Source organism: Schistocerca piceifrons, chromosome 9 (genome assembly GCF_021461385.2).
Source record: "Schistocerca piceifrons isolate TAMUIC-IGC-003096 chromosome 9, iqSchPice1.1, whole genome shotgun sequence".
NCBI lineage: Eukaryota > Metazoa > Arthropoda > Insecta > Orthoptera > Acrididae > Schistocerca > Schistocerca piceifrons.
Genome location: NC_060146.1, coordinates 207342636 through 207357471, shown reverse-complemented (window position 1 = coordinate 207357471; position 14836 = coordinate 207342636). Strand labels below are relative to the sequence as shown.

At 46.2% G+C, this 14836-nt stretch overlaps 1 protein-coding gene across 1 annotated transcript in view; it reads right to left on the bottom strand.

Annotated features, from left to right (window-relative positions):
• Nucleotides 1-5535, bottom strand: part of LOC124716866 (peroxidase-like) — a 101888-nt gene extending 96353 nt beyond the window's left edge. Inside the window, exon 1 of the mRNA XM_047243419.1 lies at nt 5474-5535. Coding sequence (XP_047099375.1) covers nt 5474-5535 — 62 coding nt within the window. The remainder of the gene's footprint in view (nt 1-5473) is intronic.
• Nucleotides 5536-14836: the final 9301 nt, after the last annotated feature.

Sequence of the window (14836 nt, the reverse complement as noted above, 5' to 3'; positions counted from 1 at the left end):
GCCGGCAGACAAGGGTTCCACGACCGTGGTACTTGATCGTCGGGAGTATGTGGCTGAGGGACTGCGTCAGCTTTCAGACAACACCACATACATGAACCACAACACCCTAATTCAGTAGTTAACCTTTCCTCCAAACCTCTCTCCCAATCCGAAACCTCTGTCCTATCCAAAGGCCTCACCTTCAGCCCCACTCCCAGATTCAACCAAACAGCCCTCGTCAAAGATTTACTGTCCTACACTCGTACTCTCTGCTGGAAGTATCACTTTGCCACGAAGAAAAATGATCCTAATCCTACTCCTAATGATCCGACTCCTCAAGACACCATCCAAATTGAACCCTGCCTGGAACAGTTCCGTCCTCCGTCACAGCGGGACCCACCTCCTCTTCCTCAAAATCACCCTCTCCAAACCTTCCAGGAATATCTGACTTCCAGCCTTGCATCTCAATCCTTCTTAAAAAACCTTAATCCTACACCCAACATCACCACTGCTGAAGCCCAGGCTATCCGTGATCTGAAGGCTGACCGATCCATCATCATTCTTCCGGCAGACAAGGGTTCCACGACCGTGGTACTTGATCGTCGGGAGTATGTGGCTGAGGGACTGCGTCAGCTTTCAGACAACACCACATACATAGCCAGATTACACTCCCATATTCTATTTTCTCAGGCTTGTCTGACATTTGGCATCACCCCCAAAGGCCTTACACTTAAAGTTCCCATCTCTGGCTGCAACCCTTCCTTCCATCAGTCCCTATACCAGTTCCAAACTGAACAATCCATTGCCCTCACCCACCTAATCCTTCACCTACACATCAACTCAGCCAATGAACACACCCGTCAACTCCTATCCTTAATAAAAGTCCTTAATCTTTCCTCTCCCACATCCACACCAGCTGTCCAGAGCATCCTCCTACAGGCCAACCGTAAATTAGAACAGCATGCCACCCTCCACCTCAAAAAACTATCCAATCTCCTGGTTTCCCACCTCCGGAAAGGCAACTCACTCACCCTTCACAACCTTTCCAGCAAACCTCAACCTCCTCTCATTGCACACAAACCCAGTCTCTCCCATCTACTCAATCTCCCACTTCCAGCTCCACTCCCTCCAAAACCTCAAAATTCCGATCAACACAATCTGGAACCACAACACCCTAATTCAGTAGTTAACCTTTCCTCCAAACCTCTCTCCCAATCCGAAACCTCTGTCCTATCCAAAGGCCTCACCTTCAGCCCCACTCCCAGATTCAACCAAACAGCCCTCGTCAAAGATTTACTGTCCTACACTCGTACTCTCTGCTGGAAGTATCACTTTGCCACGAAGAAAAATGATCCTAATCCTACTCCTAATGATCCGACTCCTCAAGACACCATCCAAATTGAACCCTGCCTGGAACAGTTCCGTCCTCCGTCACAGCGGGACCCACCTCCTCTTCCTCAAAATCACCCTCTCCAAACCTTCCAGGAATATCTGACTTCCAGCCTTGCATCTCAATCCTTCTTAAAAAACCTTAATCCTACACCCAACATCACCACTGCTGAAGCCCAGGCTATCCGTGATCTGAAGGCTGACCGATCCATCATCATTCTTCCGGCAGACAAGGGTTCCACGACCGTGGTACTTGATCGTCGGGAGTATGTGGCTGAGGGACTGCGTCAGCTTTCAGACAACACCACATACATCCCAATCTGTTACCCCCGGAAACCATCCTTGTAACCATTGATGCCACGTCCTTATACACAAATATTCCGCACGTCCAGGGCCTCGCTGCGATGGAGCATTTCCTTTCACGCCGATCACCTGCCACCCTACCTAAAACCTCTTTCCTCATCACCTTAGCCAGCTTCATCCTGACCCACAACTTCTTCACTTTTGAAGGCCAGACATACCAACAATTAAAGGGAACAGCCATGGGTACCAGGATGGCCCCCTCGTACGCCAACCTATTCATGGGTCGCTTAGAGGAAGCCTTCTTGGTTACCCAAGTCTGCCAACCCAAAGTTTGGTACAGATTTATTGATGACATCTTCATGATCTGGACTCACAGTGAAGAAGAACTCCAGAATTTCCTCTCCAACCTCAACTCCTTTGGTTCCATCAGTTTCACCTGGTCCTACTCCAAATCCCATGCCACTTTCCTTGACGTTGACCTCCACCTGTCCAATGGCCAACTTCACACGTCTGTCCACATCAAACCCACCAACAAGCAACAGTACCTCCATTATGACAGCTGCCACCCATTCCACATCAAACGGTCCCTTCCCTACAGCCTAGGTCTTCGTGGCAAACGAATCTGCTCCAGTCCGGAATCCCTGAATCATTACACCAACAACCTGAAAACAGCCTTCGCATCCCGCAACTACCCTCCCGACCTGGTACAGAAGCAAATAACCAGAGCCACTTCCTCGTCCCCTCAAACCCAGAATCCCCCACAGAAGAACCACAAAAGTGCCCCACTTGTGACAGGATACTTTCCGGGACTGGACCAGACTCTGAATGTGGCTCTCCAGCAGGGATACGACTTCCTCAAATCCTGCCCTGAAATGAGATCCATCCTTCATGAAATCCTCCCCACTCCGCCAAGAGTGTCTTTCCGCCGTCCACCTAACCTTCGTAACCTGTTAGTTCATCCCTATGAAATCCCCAAACCACCTTCCCTACCCTCTGGCTCCTATCCTTGTAACCGCCCCCGATGCAAAACCTGTCCCATGCACCCTCCCACCACTACCTACTCCAGTCCTGTAACCCGGAAGGTGTACACGATCAAAGGCAGAGCCACGTGTGAAAGCACCCACGTGATTTACCAACTGACCTGTCTACACTGTGACGCATTCTATGTGGGAATGACCAGCAACAAACTGTCCATTCGCATGAATGGACACAGGCAGACAGTGTTTGTTGGTAATGAGGATCACCCTGTGGCTAAACATGCCTTGGTGCACGGCCAGCACATCTTGGCACAGTGTTACACCGTCCGGGTTATCTGGATACTTCCCACCAACACCAACCTATCCGAACTCCGGAGATGGGAACTTGCCCTTCAGCATATCCTCTCTTCTCGTCATCCGCCAGGCCTCAATCTCCGCTAATTTCAAGTTGCCGCCACTCATACCTCACCTGTCTTTCAACAACTTCTTTGCCTCTACACTTCTGCCTCGACTGACATCTCTGCCCAAACTCTTTGTCTTTAAATATGTCTGCTTGTGTCTGTATGTGTGGATGGATATGTGCGTGTGTGCGAGTGTATACCTGTCCTTTTTTCCCCCTAAGGTAAGTCTTTCCGCTCCCGGGATTGGAATGACTCCTTACCCTCTCCTTTAAAACCCACTTCCTTTCGTCTTCCCCTCTCCTTCCCTCTTTCCTGATGAGGCAACAATTTGTTGCGAAAGCTTGAATTTTGTGTGTATGTTTGTGTTTGTTTGTGTGTCTATCGACCTGCCAGCGTTTTTGTTCGGTAAGTCACCTCATCTTTGTATTTATATATAATTTTTCCCACGTGGAATGTTTCCTTCCATTATATTGATATCAAAAAATGTAATTTGTATCTTTAATTGTAGAAATAAGTTATAAATATACAGTATTTCAGAAATTTGTAATTATTAACTGTATAGATCCAATTTATCATAAAAATTTACATAATGTATGTTTGATGTTTGAAAAACCAACAGGTAAAAAGGTTTTCTGTCCAATATCCTGTGTACAATATATGTACTGAAAAAGAGATCTATATGGAAAAATAAATAAAAAAATACATAAATAAATCACATTTAAACCCGTTTCATTCACATCTGCAGAAGACGTTTGCAAGGGCGATCTTAACTACTTTGAGTTTCCAATTGACACCCTGGCTGGCTACTGACTCCACCAAAAATTCATTTATGCTTGCTTCTGCGCAGTGGCATGACGTCACATGTTTTGAATATGCGAGTACAGTTGGCCCTTGTTGACTGCCATCATCTGCTGTTGCTTTCAGCCCACAATGGAAGACTTGTACATGTCCTCTCCAGAACCGAGATCCAGATGTTATTCAGTTTCACGCTCTCCCCCCTTCCTACCGAAATTCCCTGGTTGGTTTACAATGTCTGTGGCCTTTCTGTACAGCCTTTCATGTCATCCGCTTGTGGCTTCCAGTACCTGAGTCCTACCAAAACGAATGTGGGGGTCTCCTGGCTGCAAAGCATGTTCTGCAACAGCAGATCTGTCAATCTCCCCTCCTCTGCAACTGGCCTTGTGCTCTTCTGGTCTCTTTTTGACAGTTTTTTTTGTAGTATCTGCATACCAGTACATTATGGCCACTGACCTACTATCGATATAAACCCATCCAGGCGACAGCAGCGTCACCTGTCGGGGAATGACAACCAGTCAGACACGCATGCTGCATGTAGTACTAGTGAGTCTGCAGTCTGTGTGTAGAATGGGGAAGGCGCTCATCTATATAAGTTTGACCGAGTGCAGACTGTGATGGCCCAGAGGCTCAGAAACTGCACGACTTGTCAGGTATTCGAGGTGTGGTGTGGTGAGTTTCCTCAACATATAGCGAAACTAAGGTGAAACGACATCCAGACGTCGTGGGGTAGGGCAGCCACCCCCCATTACAGAAGTCGGACCTCATATACTGGACAGACAGCGAACTGTGGTGGAATTAATATCGGACTTTAGTACTGGACAGAGTACAGGGTGTTTTGACATACGGTGCACCAAACACTCCTAACTGTGGGCCTCTGCAGCCAACAACCCGTGCGTGTGCGAATGTTAACCACGTGACATTGGCAGTTAGGACTGAAATGCGCATTTGTCCATAGTCACTGGATGCTGGCGCAGTGGCAGAGCAGTACATTCTGACGAATCTCGATACCTTCTTCATCGTGCCTATGAGAGAGCGCGAATCCGTCGTCTTCCAGGTAAACAGCTCCTAGATACCCGTACTGTGGGAACAGAGATTAGCTGGTGACAGTTCCATTATGCCCCGGGGAAGATTCACGTGGGCATCCACGGGTCTAGTGGAGCCAGTGTGAGGCATCGTGACGGCTGAGGAGTACCGTACACTGTTTGCAGACCGCATACTTCCTTTCGTGGGGATAACGTTTCCAGATGGCAGTTGCATTTTTCAACAAGATAATGCACCATGTCTCAATGCCGGGAGTGTGACGGAGTAGTTTGAGGAACAAAGTGGCCTCCCAATTTGTCAGATATGTACCTGGTCAAATGCATCTGGGAGGTGATTGGAAGTGGCGTCAGAGCTCTTTGCCGCACTCCCCGGAATAGGGGAATCGGGTGACAAGTGTGTGCAGATGTGGTGCCAACTGCCTCTGGCGACCTACCGAGGCCTCGTCGCTCCTGTGCCACAACGCGTCGTTGCCGTTATCCGTGCCAAAGGTGGATGAACCGGCTGTTAGGTAGTCGGTCATAATGTTCTGGCCGATAAGAGTATTTGAGGTGAACTCGTCAGGGGCTCGACCCGCGCGGTACTCACTGGCGGGAGAGCTGTCTGGAGAGCGTGCTGGCATTGGCCAGGTCCTGCAGGGTGTCGGCCATGCGCGCTCTCTGCACGTCGCTGGCGACATTGGTGAGGTAGTGGTGGTACTCGGGGGAGCCCCGCGCCACTCGCTGCCTCCGCGCCGCCGCCGCCTCCCGCTCCCTCAGCCTCGCCGCCAGCTGGCCGCCCCTCTCCAGGCCCTGACGCACCGCCTCTGCCAGCTCAGAGTCACTCGCGGCCACGTCATCTGCACAAGTTATTCACAAAACTACTCTCCAGTATCTCTGGTAACCACCTATTGCACAGTCTCGCAAGATACTCTAAAGTCAAATGCGATTAGGTGCCAGCTGTAATGTGGTATACCGGGAAACAGAATGTGGGTACACGTGCTGTGCTCTCCACTCCCACCACAAAGTGCACATTACAACTAAATTTAAAAGGGAAAGTAGGCAGGAGTGCAGTGGAAATGTATGCATGTTTTAGAAATGTGCACAAGTTTAGAATTTGAGGCACACGTTTATTTATTTATCCATAAATTACACATTACTAAAAACTACTTACAATATTGTTTAGCAGTCTGTTCATTGCAGTTGAGATCCAATTCTTAGTTCCTCCAATCGAGGTACAAAATTAAGTTCCAGACAAGAAGTCAAACCATTGATACACACTTTAACTTCAGACCTTCATAGAACAGGAGAAACACAGTTGGATGTACGTGAGTACTACGACCGGGCACTGACACGTGTGGAGGGCGAAATGAAAACCTTGTGCATCAGGAAAGTGAGGAATCGGGAACCACGTGGTTCCCAGACGTGGGCGAGAAACAGTTAATAACTTGCATAACAAAATTTTGTAGTCTCACGCATAATTTACTGTCGCCAGTATCGGAGGGAGGCGCCTGCTACGACAAGTTGCACTAGTTAAAATAGGCAGCTGTACATTCGAGCCATGCTGGTAGGTACACCACCAGCCCTTTTTGGTGAATGAGGTGCCTGCAAGTTATCTGCAAAAAGCGATGCGATGCCAACTCACCAAAATGTGTTCACGCACTATCGTCGGGAGACCGAAGAGATGCGGAAATATTACGAGTCTTCGAACAGTTCTTGCATCCTCATTAGAAAACATTGTACGTAGACTGAAGCAGCAAATGAGACACTGACTTAGGCACTGTTACCACCCCTCAGTTATCGCACACACTCGAGAATGGAGTCGTCTACAGATAGGGAAAGTCTGGCGGAAGCGCCTGTTTTTGAAAGTGGTGGTGGGGGAAAAGACACTCCTGTCGGCTGTTGCCTCTGTGTGCAGGCTCTCTGGCAAAAGCCCAGGTGCGGCAGTGCGGGATCTCGAAATTTGGGATTTAGTGGCGCCACTGAGGTGGCAAAAGCCATGTGACAGCAATACACACCTGGGAACAGGGGTGGGGGCACGACGTGAAGGGCACACCATTTGACTCAGCACGACCAATCCAGCACCGTGGAACATAGTTCGTTGAGGAGACAGTGCATGAAGTTATGCCGTTGTGGCAGGCGTCTGTTCTGCTGCAAAATGATGTTGGCTACCTCTTCTGTCATTTGAGGCAACAACCAGAGAGAAAGCATGCAAGGTAGGTTATTCTTGTAACAATAGCTTCTGAAGGAGGAGAAAGGACCAAAGATCCTGTGGTTGGTTATGGCACAGAAAACATCAAGTTTTGGAGAATCGCGTTCATGTTCCAGGGAGGCACGTGGGTTTTGTGTACCCCGGGTTTTCAAATTATACGTTCTCACTTGCACAACTTTAATGAAATGTGACTTGCTCAGAGAACACAAGTCTTCCTGCTAAACCTTCCACTTCAATTTGAGCTTGAAAATCAAGGAAAATTGTCCCCATTGTCGATTTACTGTGAGGTGTTGCCAACTGCAACATTTGAATTTTGTAACTCTTGAACTGAAGACACTTGCAGAACAGATGCTACACTGTTAACTGCGACAGATTAACTTCTGCATGTACATATATTCTCTGCAATCCACCGTACAGTGGTTGGCGGCAGTAGAGTGTTTCTGCAGTTAGCTTCAAATGCAGGTTCTCTAAACTTTTTCAGTAATGTTCCTGGTAAAGTACGTCGTCTTCCCTCCAGGAACTCGCATTTGAGCTCCCGATGTATTTCCATAATACTTGGACTTTATTCGAACCTACTGGTAACAAATCTAGGAGCCCGGCTCTGTTGATGTTTCCTTTAAACAGACCTAGTACGGATCCCAAACACTCTAACAGTACTCAAGAATAGGTCGCACTAGTGTCCTACATGCTGTCTCTCTTACAGACGAACCACACTTTCCTTAATTTCTCTCAGTAAAACAAAGTGGACTGTTCGCCTTCCCCACTACAACCCTTACATTCTCGTTCAATTTAATATCGCTTTGCAACGTTACGCCCAGACATTTAAATGAAGCAACTGTGTCAAGCAACAGGCTGCAAATGCTGTGTTAGAACCTTACAGGTTTTTCCCCCTACTGATCTGCATTAACTTACATTTTTCTGTATTTAGAGCTTCTCTGCTGGCATGGTTCGTGGATTTTCTGCAACTTCTTTCGTAGATCATACGAATGTTTTCCACCACTTCATTCTCAATGGATGGCCTCCTGTTGTTTTATTCTTGCATATGCATCCTGTCTCCTCGAAATGCTTTGCCCCTCTAGGAACGTTGTATCGTAGTGGCGCCGCTTTAGCAAATTTGGTCTGAAAAGTTTCTCAACAATTATTATTTCTGATGTTTCTGCTCACTCTTTTTCTGTCGTGGATGCCACCATTTTGAATACTAGCTTGAGAGATGAACAGCAGCAACTTCCTATTTCTTGTTTCATTGTTGCCAACCTAAACTGTGAGAGCTAACCTTTCGGTATATAAACTGGCGGAAAAAATCACAACACCAGGAAGGAGTTGTGCGACATAAACGAAAGTTGCTAGGCGTATTTCTGCATCGGAAAGATGATGACTACTCCAATTTTACACCAGTCTCAAAAGAGGCACTAATAGCGCCACTAAACAAACAAACAAACACCGCTCGAACTGAACGCCCGACGGTATCGACCGGCCGCCGTATCATCCTCAGCCCTAAGGCGGATACGGAAGAACGTGTCAGCACACCGATCTCCTGGCCATTGTCAGTTTCCGTGACCAGTGTCGCTATTCTTAATCAAGTAGCTCCTCCATCGGCCTCTCAAGGGCTGAGTGCACCCCGCTTGTCAACAGCACTCGGCAACCCCCTACGGTGACCCAGTCAAGTCTGACAAAACTTAACTTTAGTGATCTGACGGGAACCAGTGTTATGCAAATCAGCTTTCCTTTAGACAGGCACTGTATGGTCGTGGGCGTTAGTTATCTTTGAGATTGGGCATCGTGAGCTGATACTACTCAAGAATGCCTCTGAGGCAGAAAGACACCATTATTTTCACAAAGTCGTGTAATAGGGCTGTGAGAAACTGGATCTTGCTTCTCCAGTATTGCAGAAAGAGCTGGCAGCAATGTAGTCACTGTACACGATTGCTAGCAGCAATGTTCACGAGAGTGTAAGGTCGCAAGAAGACCAGGTTCTGTACAGTCGTATTGTGTGGGAGGACTGTCGTGTTTGACGTATGGCTCTGCCGCTTCATACTGCATCTACACCAGCAATTTGAGCTGCCGTTAATACCACAATGACACAATGAACATTTAAAAATCTGTTACTTCAAGTACAGATCCGACCAAGATCCCTGTAGTCTAAATTCGTCTGACCCCAAACCACCGCCATTTTCGGCTTCAGTGGTGTCGAGCGAGAGCTCACTGGAGGGCAAGGTGCGAATAAGTTCGTTTTCTGATGAACGCTGGTGCCAGTGATGGCTGTATGTTGTTTGGAAGTCCAGCAGAGGGCCTGCAGCCAACCTACACTACTGGCCATTAAAATTGCTACACCAAGAAGAAATGCAGATGATAAACAGGTATTCTTTGGACAAATATATTATACTAGAACTGACATGTGATTACATTTTCACACAATTTGGGTGCATAGATCCTGAAAAATCAGTACCCAGAACAACCACCTCTGGCCGTAATAACGGCCTTGATACGCCTGGGCATTGAGTCAAACAGAGCCTGGATGGCGTGTACAGGTACAGTGGCCTATGCAGTTTCAACAGGATACCACAGTTCATCAAGAGTAGTGACTAGCGTATTGTGACGAGCCACTTGCTCGGCCACCATTGACCAGACGTTTTCAGTTGACGAGAGATCTGGAGAATGTGCTGGCCAGGGCAGCAGTCGAACATTTTCTGTACCCAGAAAGGACCGTACAGGACCTGCAACACGCGGTCGTGCATTATCCTGCTGAAATGTAGGGTTTCGCAGGGATCGAATGAGAGGTAGAGCAACGGGTCGTAACACATCTGAAATGCAACGTCCACTGTTCAAAGTGCCGTCAATGCGAACAAGAGGTGATCGAGACGTGTAACCAATGGCACCCCATATAATCACGCCGGATGATACGCCAGTTTGGCGATGACGAATAAATGTTTCCAATGTGTGTTCACCGCGATGTCGCCAAACACGGATGCGACCATCATGATGCTGTAAACAGAACCTGGATTCCTCCGAAAAAATGACGTTTTGCCATCCATGCACTTAGGTTCGTCGTTGAGTGCACCATCGCAGGCGTTCTTGTCTGTGATGCAGCGTCAAGGATAACCGCAGCCATGGTCTCCGAGCTGATAGTCCATGCTGCTGCAAACGTCGTCGAACTGTTCGTGCAGATGGTTGTTGTCTTGCAAACGTCCCCATCTGTTGACTCAGTGATCGAGACGTGGCTGCACGATCCGTTACAGCCGTGCGGATAAGATGCCCGTCATCCCGACTGCTAGTGATACGAGGCCGTTGGGATCCAGCACGGCGTTCCGTACTACCCTCCTGAACCCACCGACTCCATATTCCGCCAACAGTCATTGGATCTCAACCAACGCGAGCAGCAATGTCGCGATACGATAAAACGCAATCGCGATAGCCTACAATCCGACCTTTATCAAAGTCGGAAACATGATGGTACGCATTTCTCCGACTTGCACTAGTCATCACAACAACGTTTCACCAGGCAACGCCGGTCAACTGCTGTTTGTGTGTGAGAAATCGGTTGGAAACTTTCCTCATATCTGCACGTTGTAGGTGTCGCCACCGGCGCCAACCTTGTGCGAATGCTCTGAAAAGCTAATCATTTGCATATCATGGCGTCTTCTTCCTGACGGTTAAATTTCGCGTCTGTAGCACGTCAACTTCGTGGTGTTGCAATTTTAATGGCCAGCAGTGTATCTGCATGCTAGACACGCTGGACCTACACCGTTGGTTGCAGACGATTTTTTGTTGCAGACAGTTTCTGTATGGGAAGTTTAGGAGACGAGGTCTACGAACAGAAGAAAAGATAGAAGGAAAACACCCCGAAAAAATCTGCTAACAAAATTTCAAGAACTGTCTTTAAATTATGACTCTAGGAATTTGCTACAAACCCCTGTATGTAGCTAATATAGGGATCCTGAGGATAGGGTTAGATTAATTACAGCACGCACAGAGGAATTTAAACAATCATCTTTCCCGCGTTCCATACACTAGTGGAACGGGAAGAAAGCCCTAACAACAGGTACAGCAGCAGATACCCTCCACCATACACTTGACAGAGGTTCGCAGACTACAGTTGTAGATGTACGTGCAGGGGTAGATGTAGAAGAAATAAGATATCGAGAGGGAAATAAAGAGAAGCAAGTTCGTAATTTCTGATCATTACACAGGAGCATCTGAAATTTAACACGCACAGTTTTAAAACTTAAAGAAACGTCTCAGCTCTTACTGGAGGATTTCTTCAGAGTGGACGATAATGCATTTACATCAGAAAAGGCATGCGGTTTAAATCAAGACATGACTTAAGAATAGGAGGTGAAGAGAAACACTTTTAAATATTAGCTGTTGAATTAACAGAAACAAGAAATTAAGTATGTGTGTGAGAACTGATCGCCCAGTTGTAATGTAGACACTTTTATCAATTATTTAATAGAACTAGATAACGTCTCGACAATCACAGTTAACATAATTCTGTGTGCAGACACACACAGGGCGACAATTAGTGAACTATGTGAAAAAAAAGGTAAATTAGTTACAAACTACGGCGTGCTCACACTTTATTCAAGATGTAAACGTCACTACAGATATTCAGATTTAAGTTATGACACGCTCTATATGCCTGTCATCATTGGCGATGATGTGGCGCATACGAATAGCGAAATTCTGCATGACCCGATGAAGTGTCGGAACATCGATGATGTCGATGACCTCCTGACTGGCTGTTTTCAGCTCAGCAATGGTTTTTGGGGTTACTGCTGTGCACTTTGTTTATAATATAGCTCTAAAAAGAAGAGTAGCATGCGTTCAGATCCGGAGAAAATGGCGGCCAATGCGGGTCTATGCCAGTGGCCTCTGGGTACCCCAGAGCCAGAACGCGGCCCCCAAAGTGTTCCTCCGTGACATCAAACACACTCCTGCTTTGATGGCGTCGAGCTCCGTCTTGTCTGAAGCAAATATTGTCGAAGTCACCGTCATTTTGGATAATGGGGACGAAATCACCTTCCAAATCCTTCGCGTACCATTCGGTTGTCACCGTGCCATCAAGGTATATTGTACCTATCATTCCGTGACTGGACATTGCACACCACACAGTCACTCGTTGACGGTGAGACTTCTCGATCGTGAAATGCGGCTCTCATTCCCTAAAATGCGCCAATTTTGCTTATTGACCAACCCATCTAAAGAAAGTGGGCTTCGTCGCTAAAACAAACCACATTCACATCAATGTCGTGTTCGCCAATTCTGTGAACAATAGTGGTGACGAAACATTACCGCTGTTCCATGGCCCTGGAGCTTAATGGCTGATGCATTTGATTTTTGTACGGGAAGAGATGCAGGTGTTCAACAACAATTTGTCACAGTGTGTCCCGGTTGATTGCTACCTGTTGTACAGCTCGTCTGATCGATTTCCTGTTGCTGGTTTGAAACGCAGCGCGTGTCTTCTCGATGTTTTCAGGCGTTGTCACCCTTTTTGGACGAATGACGTTGCCAACACTGTCAGCAGGAACACTATGCATTCTCTCAAACTTGCGAATCAAATCCTTGATTTTTAGCTCACTTGGACCGGTTGTCTTCAGCTTGAACTCGGTCGCAAACTTCCTTTGAGCCGTAGTTGGGTTGTTTTTGCTCGCACAATAGGTCTTCACAAGCTCTATACGCTGAGGCACGCAGTACCGTGACATTTTCAAATGGAAATGGCCGATAACACTGAGTGCGCATGCGCATACTAATTCCCATCATGCCCCATGGCCAGCTGTGCATTTTGAACGTCCTAACGTAAAGAAGTTACGACGATTTTATTTCATATAGTTCAATAATTGTCACCATGCATATTACACATCAGAATTACACATTTCAGTTTTGGCGTCTTCCTGTTCGCCAGTAGTACAACGTGGGTAACTAAAATGACTTGCACTGCTAATCTACCATGTGGCCACAGACATGACTCGGAAAACAGTGATGTAGATGTAAAAGGTAGGCCGGCCGCAGTGGCCGTGCGGTTCTAGGCGCTACAGTCTGGAGCCGAGCGACTGCTACGGTCGCAGGTTCGAATCCTGCCTCAGGCATGGATGTGTGTGATGTCCTTAGGTTAGTTAGGTTTAATTAGTTCTAAGTTCCAGGCGCATGATGACCTCAGAAGTTAAGTCGCATAGTGCTCAGAGCCATTTCAACCATTTTTTGTAAAAGGTAGCACACTTGGGCCGTTTCTGCCAAATAATAATAATAAATAAACTGAACGGATACAAAAGATATTGTTCAGAAATCAAAGTAGACGAATTTTCAAGAGAGCTAGCAATCAAAAGGTGGCATAAAGTGTATAGAGAAATCAATGTAAATGTAAAATTCTCTAAGTACTCAACACTATTTAAAGTGAAATTTTGAAAGACATTTTCAAATGTACCCACGTTGAAACACGTATGTAACGCAGCAGCGATGGCGAGACATTGCAGCGTCTCTGACCAGAGAGTATGCGCTTGACCGCGCGAGTGTTGCGAGCTTTTCGCTAGTTGTCGCTATGCAGAGCAGTACTCTGTCTGTAGTCGTGGCAGTCTGTAGCTCGGTTTAGTTGCGAGCAGTACGCTAATAGTCGTCATGCAGAGCGGTCGGTCAGTAGTAGCAGCCCAGTGCGGTTGTGTGATGTAGGCGGTCGGCAACACTGGTCAAGATGCTGAATGAGGTATACTGTTAATTAATATAATCATTAGATAATGTAAAAATTTATTTATTGTAATTATTCTCCAACAAGTGCCCCAATAATAATTTTTATTTCAAAAGCATTTTTTCAAAAATTTAATTTTTATTGAACTAAAAATTTCGTTGCACTTCCCATTTCATTCCACTTCTTTTGAAGAAAAATTTCAGTAAAATCACAGAAAAAAGGAATATTATTATTTGCAATGCAGTTCCTCCAAGCCGTGCGCACAAAAAAGAGCAGAAATTTGACATCCAGTTATTCTGAGGTAAGTCTTTAATTCTGATTGTTTTACACAGGGCCAAAGACCGATGTTTCGGTTTAATTGAATTTCCTTATCACTGAATGGACTTTAATTTTTTTTGAGGAATTTATATTTGAGTCAGATTGCGAATTTCACATTTTTGTTGTCATTGTCAGTACATTTCATTGTGAGCAGGTTACGCTTAGAGCAATGTCCATTAGCATTCATAATTAAATATTGTCATATTTCTTTCTTTCAAATTTTTGTGGGGAGGTTACACTCGGCTCCCATTTCTATTAAGTATTGTCTTTTTCTTTCTAAATTTTTGTGGGGAGGTTACACTTGGCGACACCCAGTCCAGGATCGAATTTCGTTGAGAGTCTTTTGAACAACAGTCAGATATCTGCTCTCGTTTGCTTAGATATAATTAGGATTTGGCGCAACGCTTTTACTAATTTTGTGACTTTCTTTCTACAGGTCAACGGCAATTCGTTGCTCTGTTGTATTTGTGTGTTGTTTTTGCATTTGTGCTTATTGTTTTGTGAATATTTGTGACTATTGTGAAAATGCCGCGAAAGACTGTGAATAGTGTATCGCGAGGTATTACGAACGAAATTACCGGCTCAAACGACTTTACCGATAGGACATGTGACACGCAGTGTAATGATGACAATCCTGCGTTCACTAACAATCAGTGCATTCCAACCACTAGTGATGACTTTTACCCTGATAATGAACAAACGAACTCAATTGTCTCGTCTGTTAATTGGACGACAATTGATGACGCAGAACGCTCTATTGTAATGAG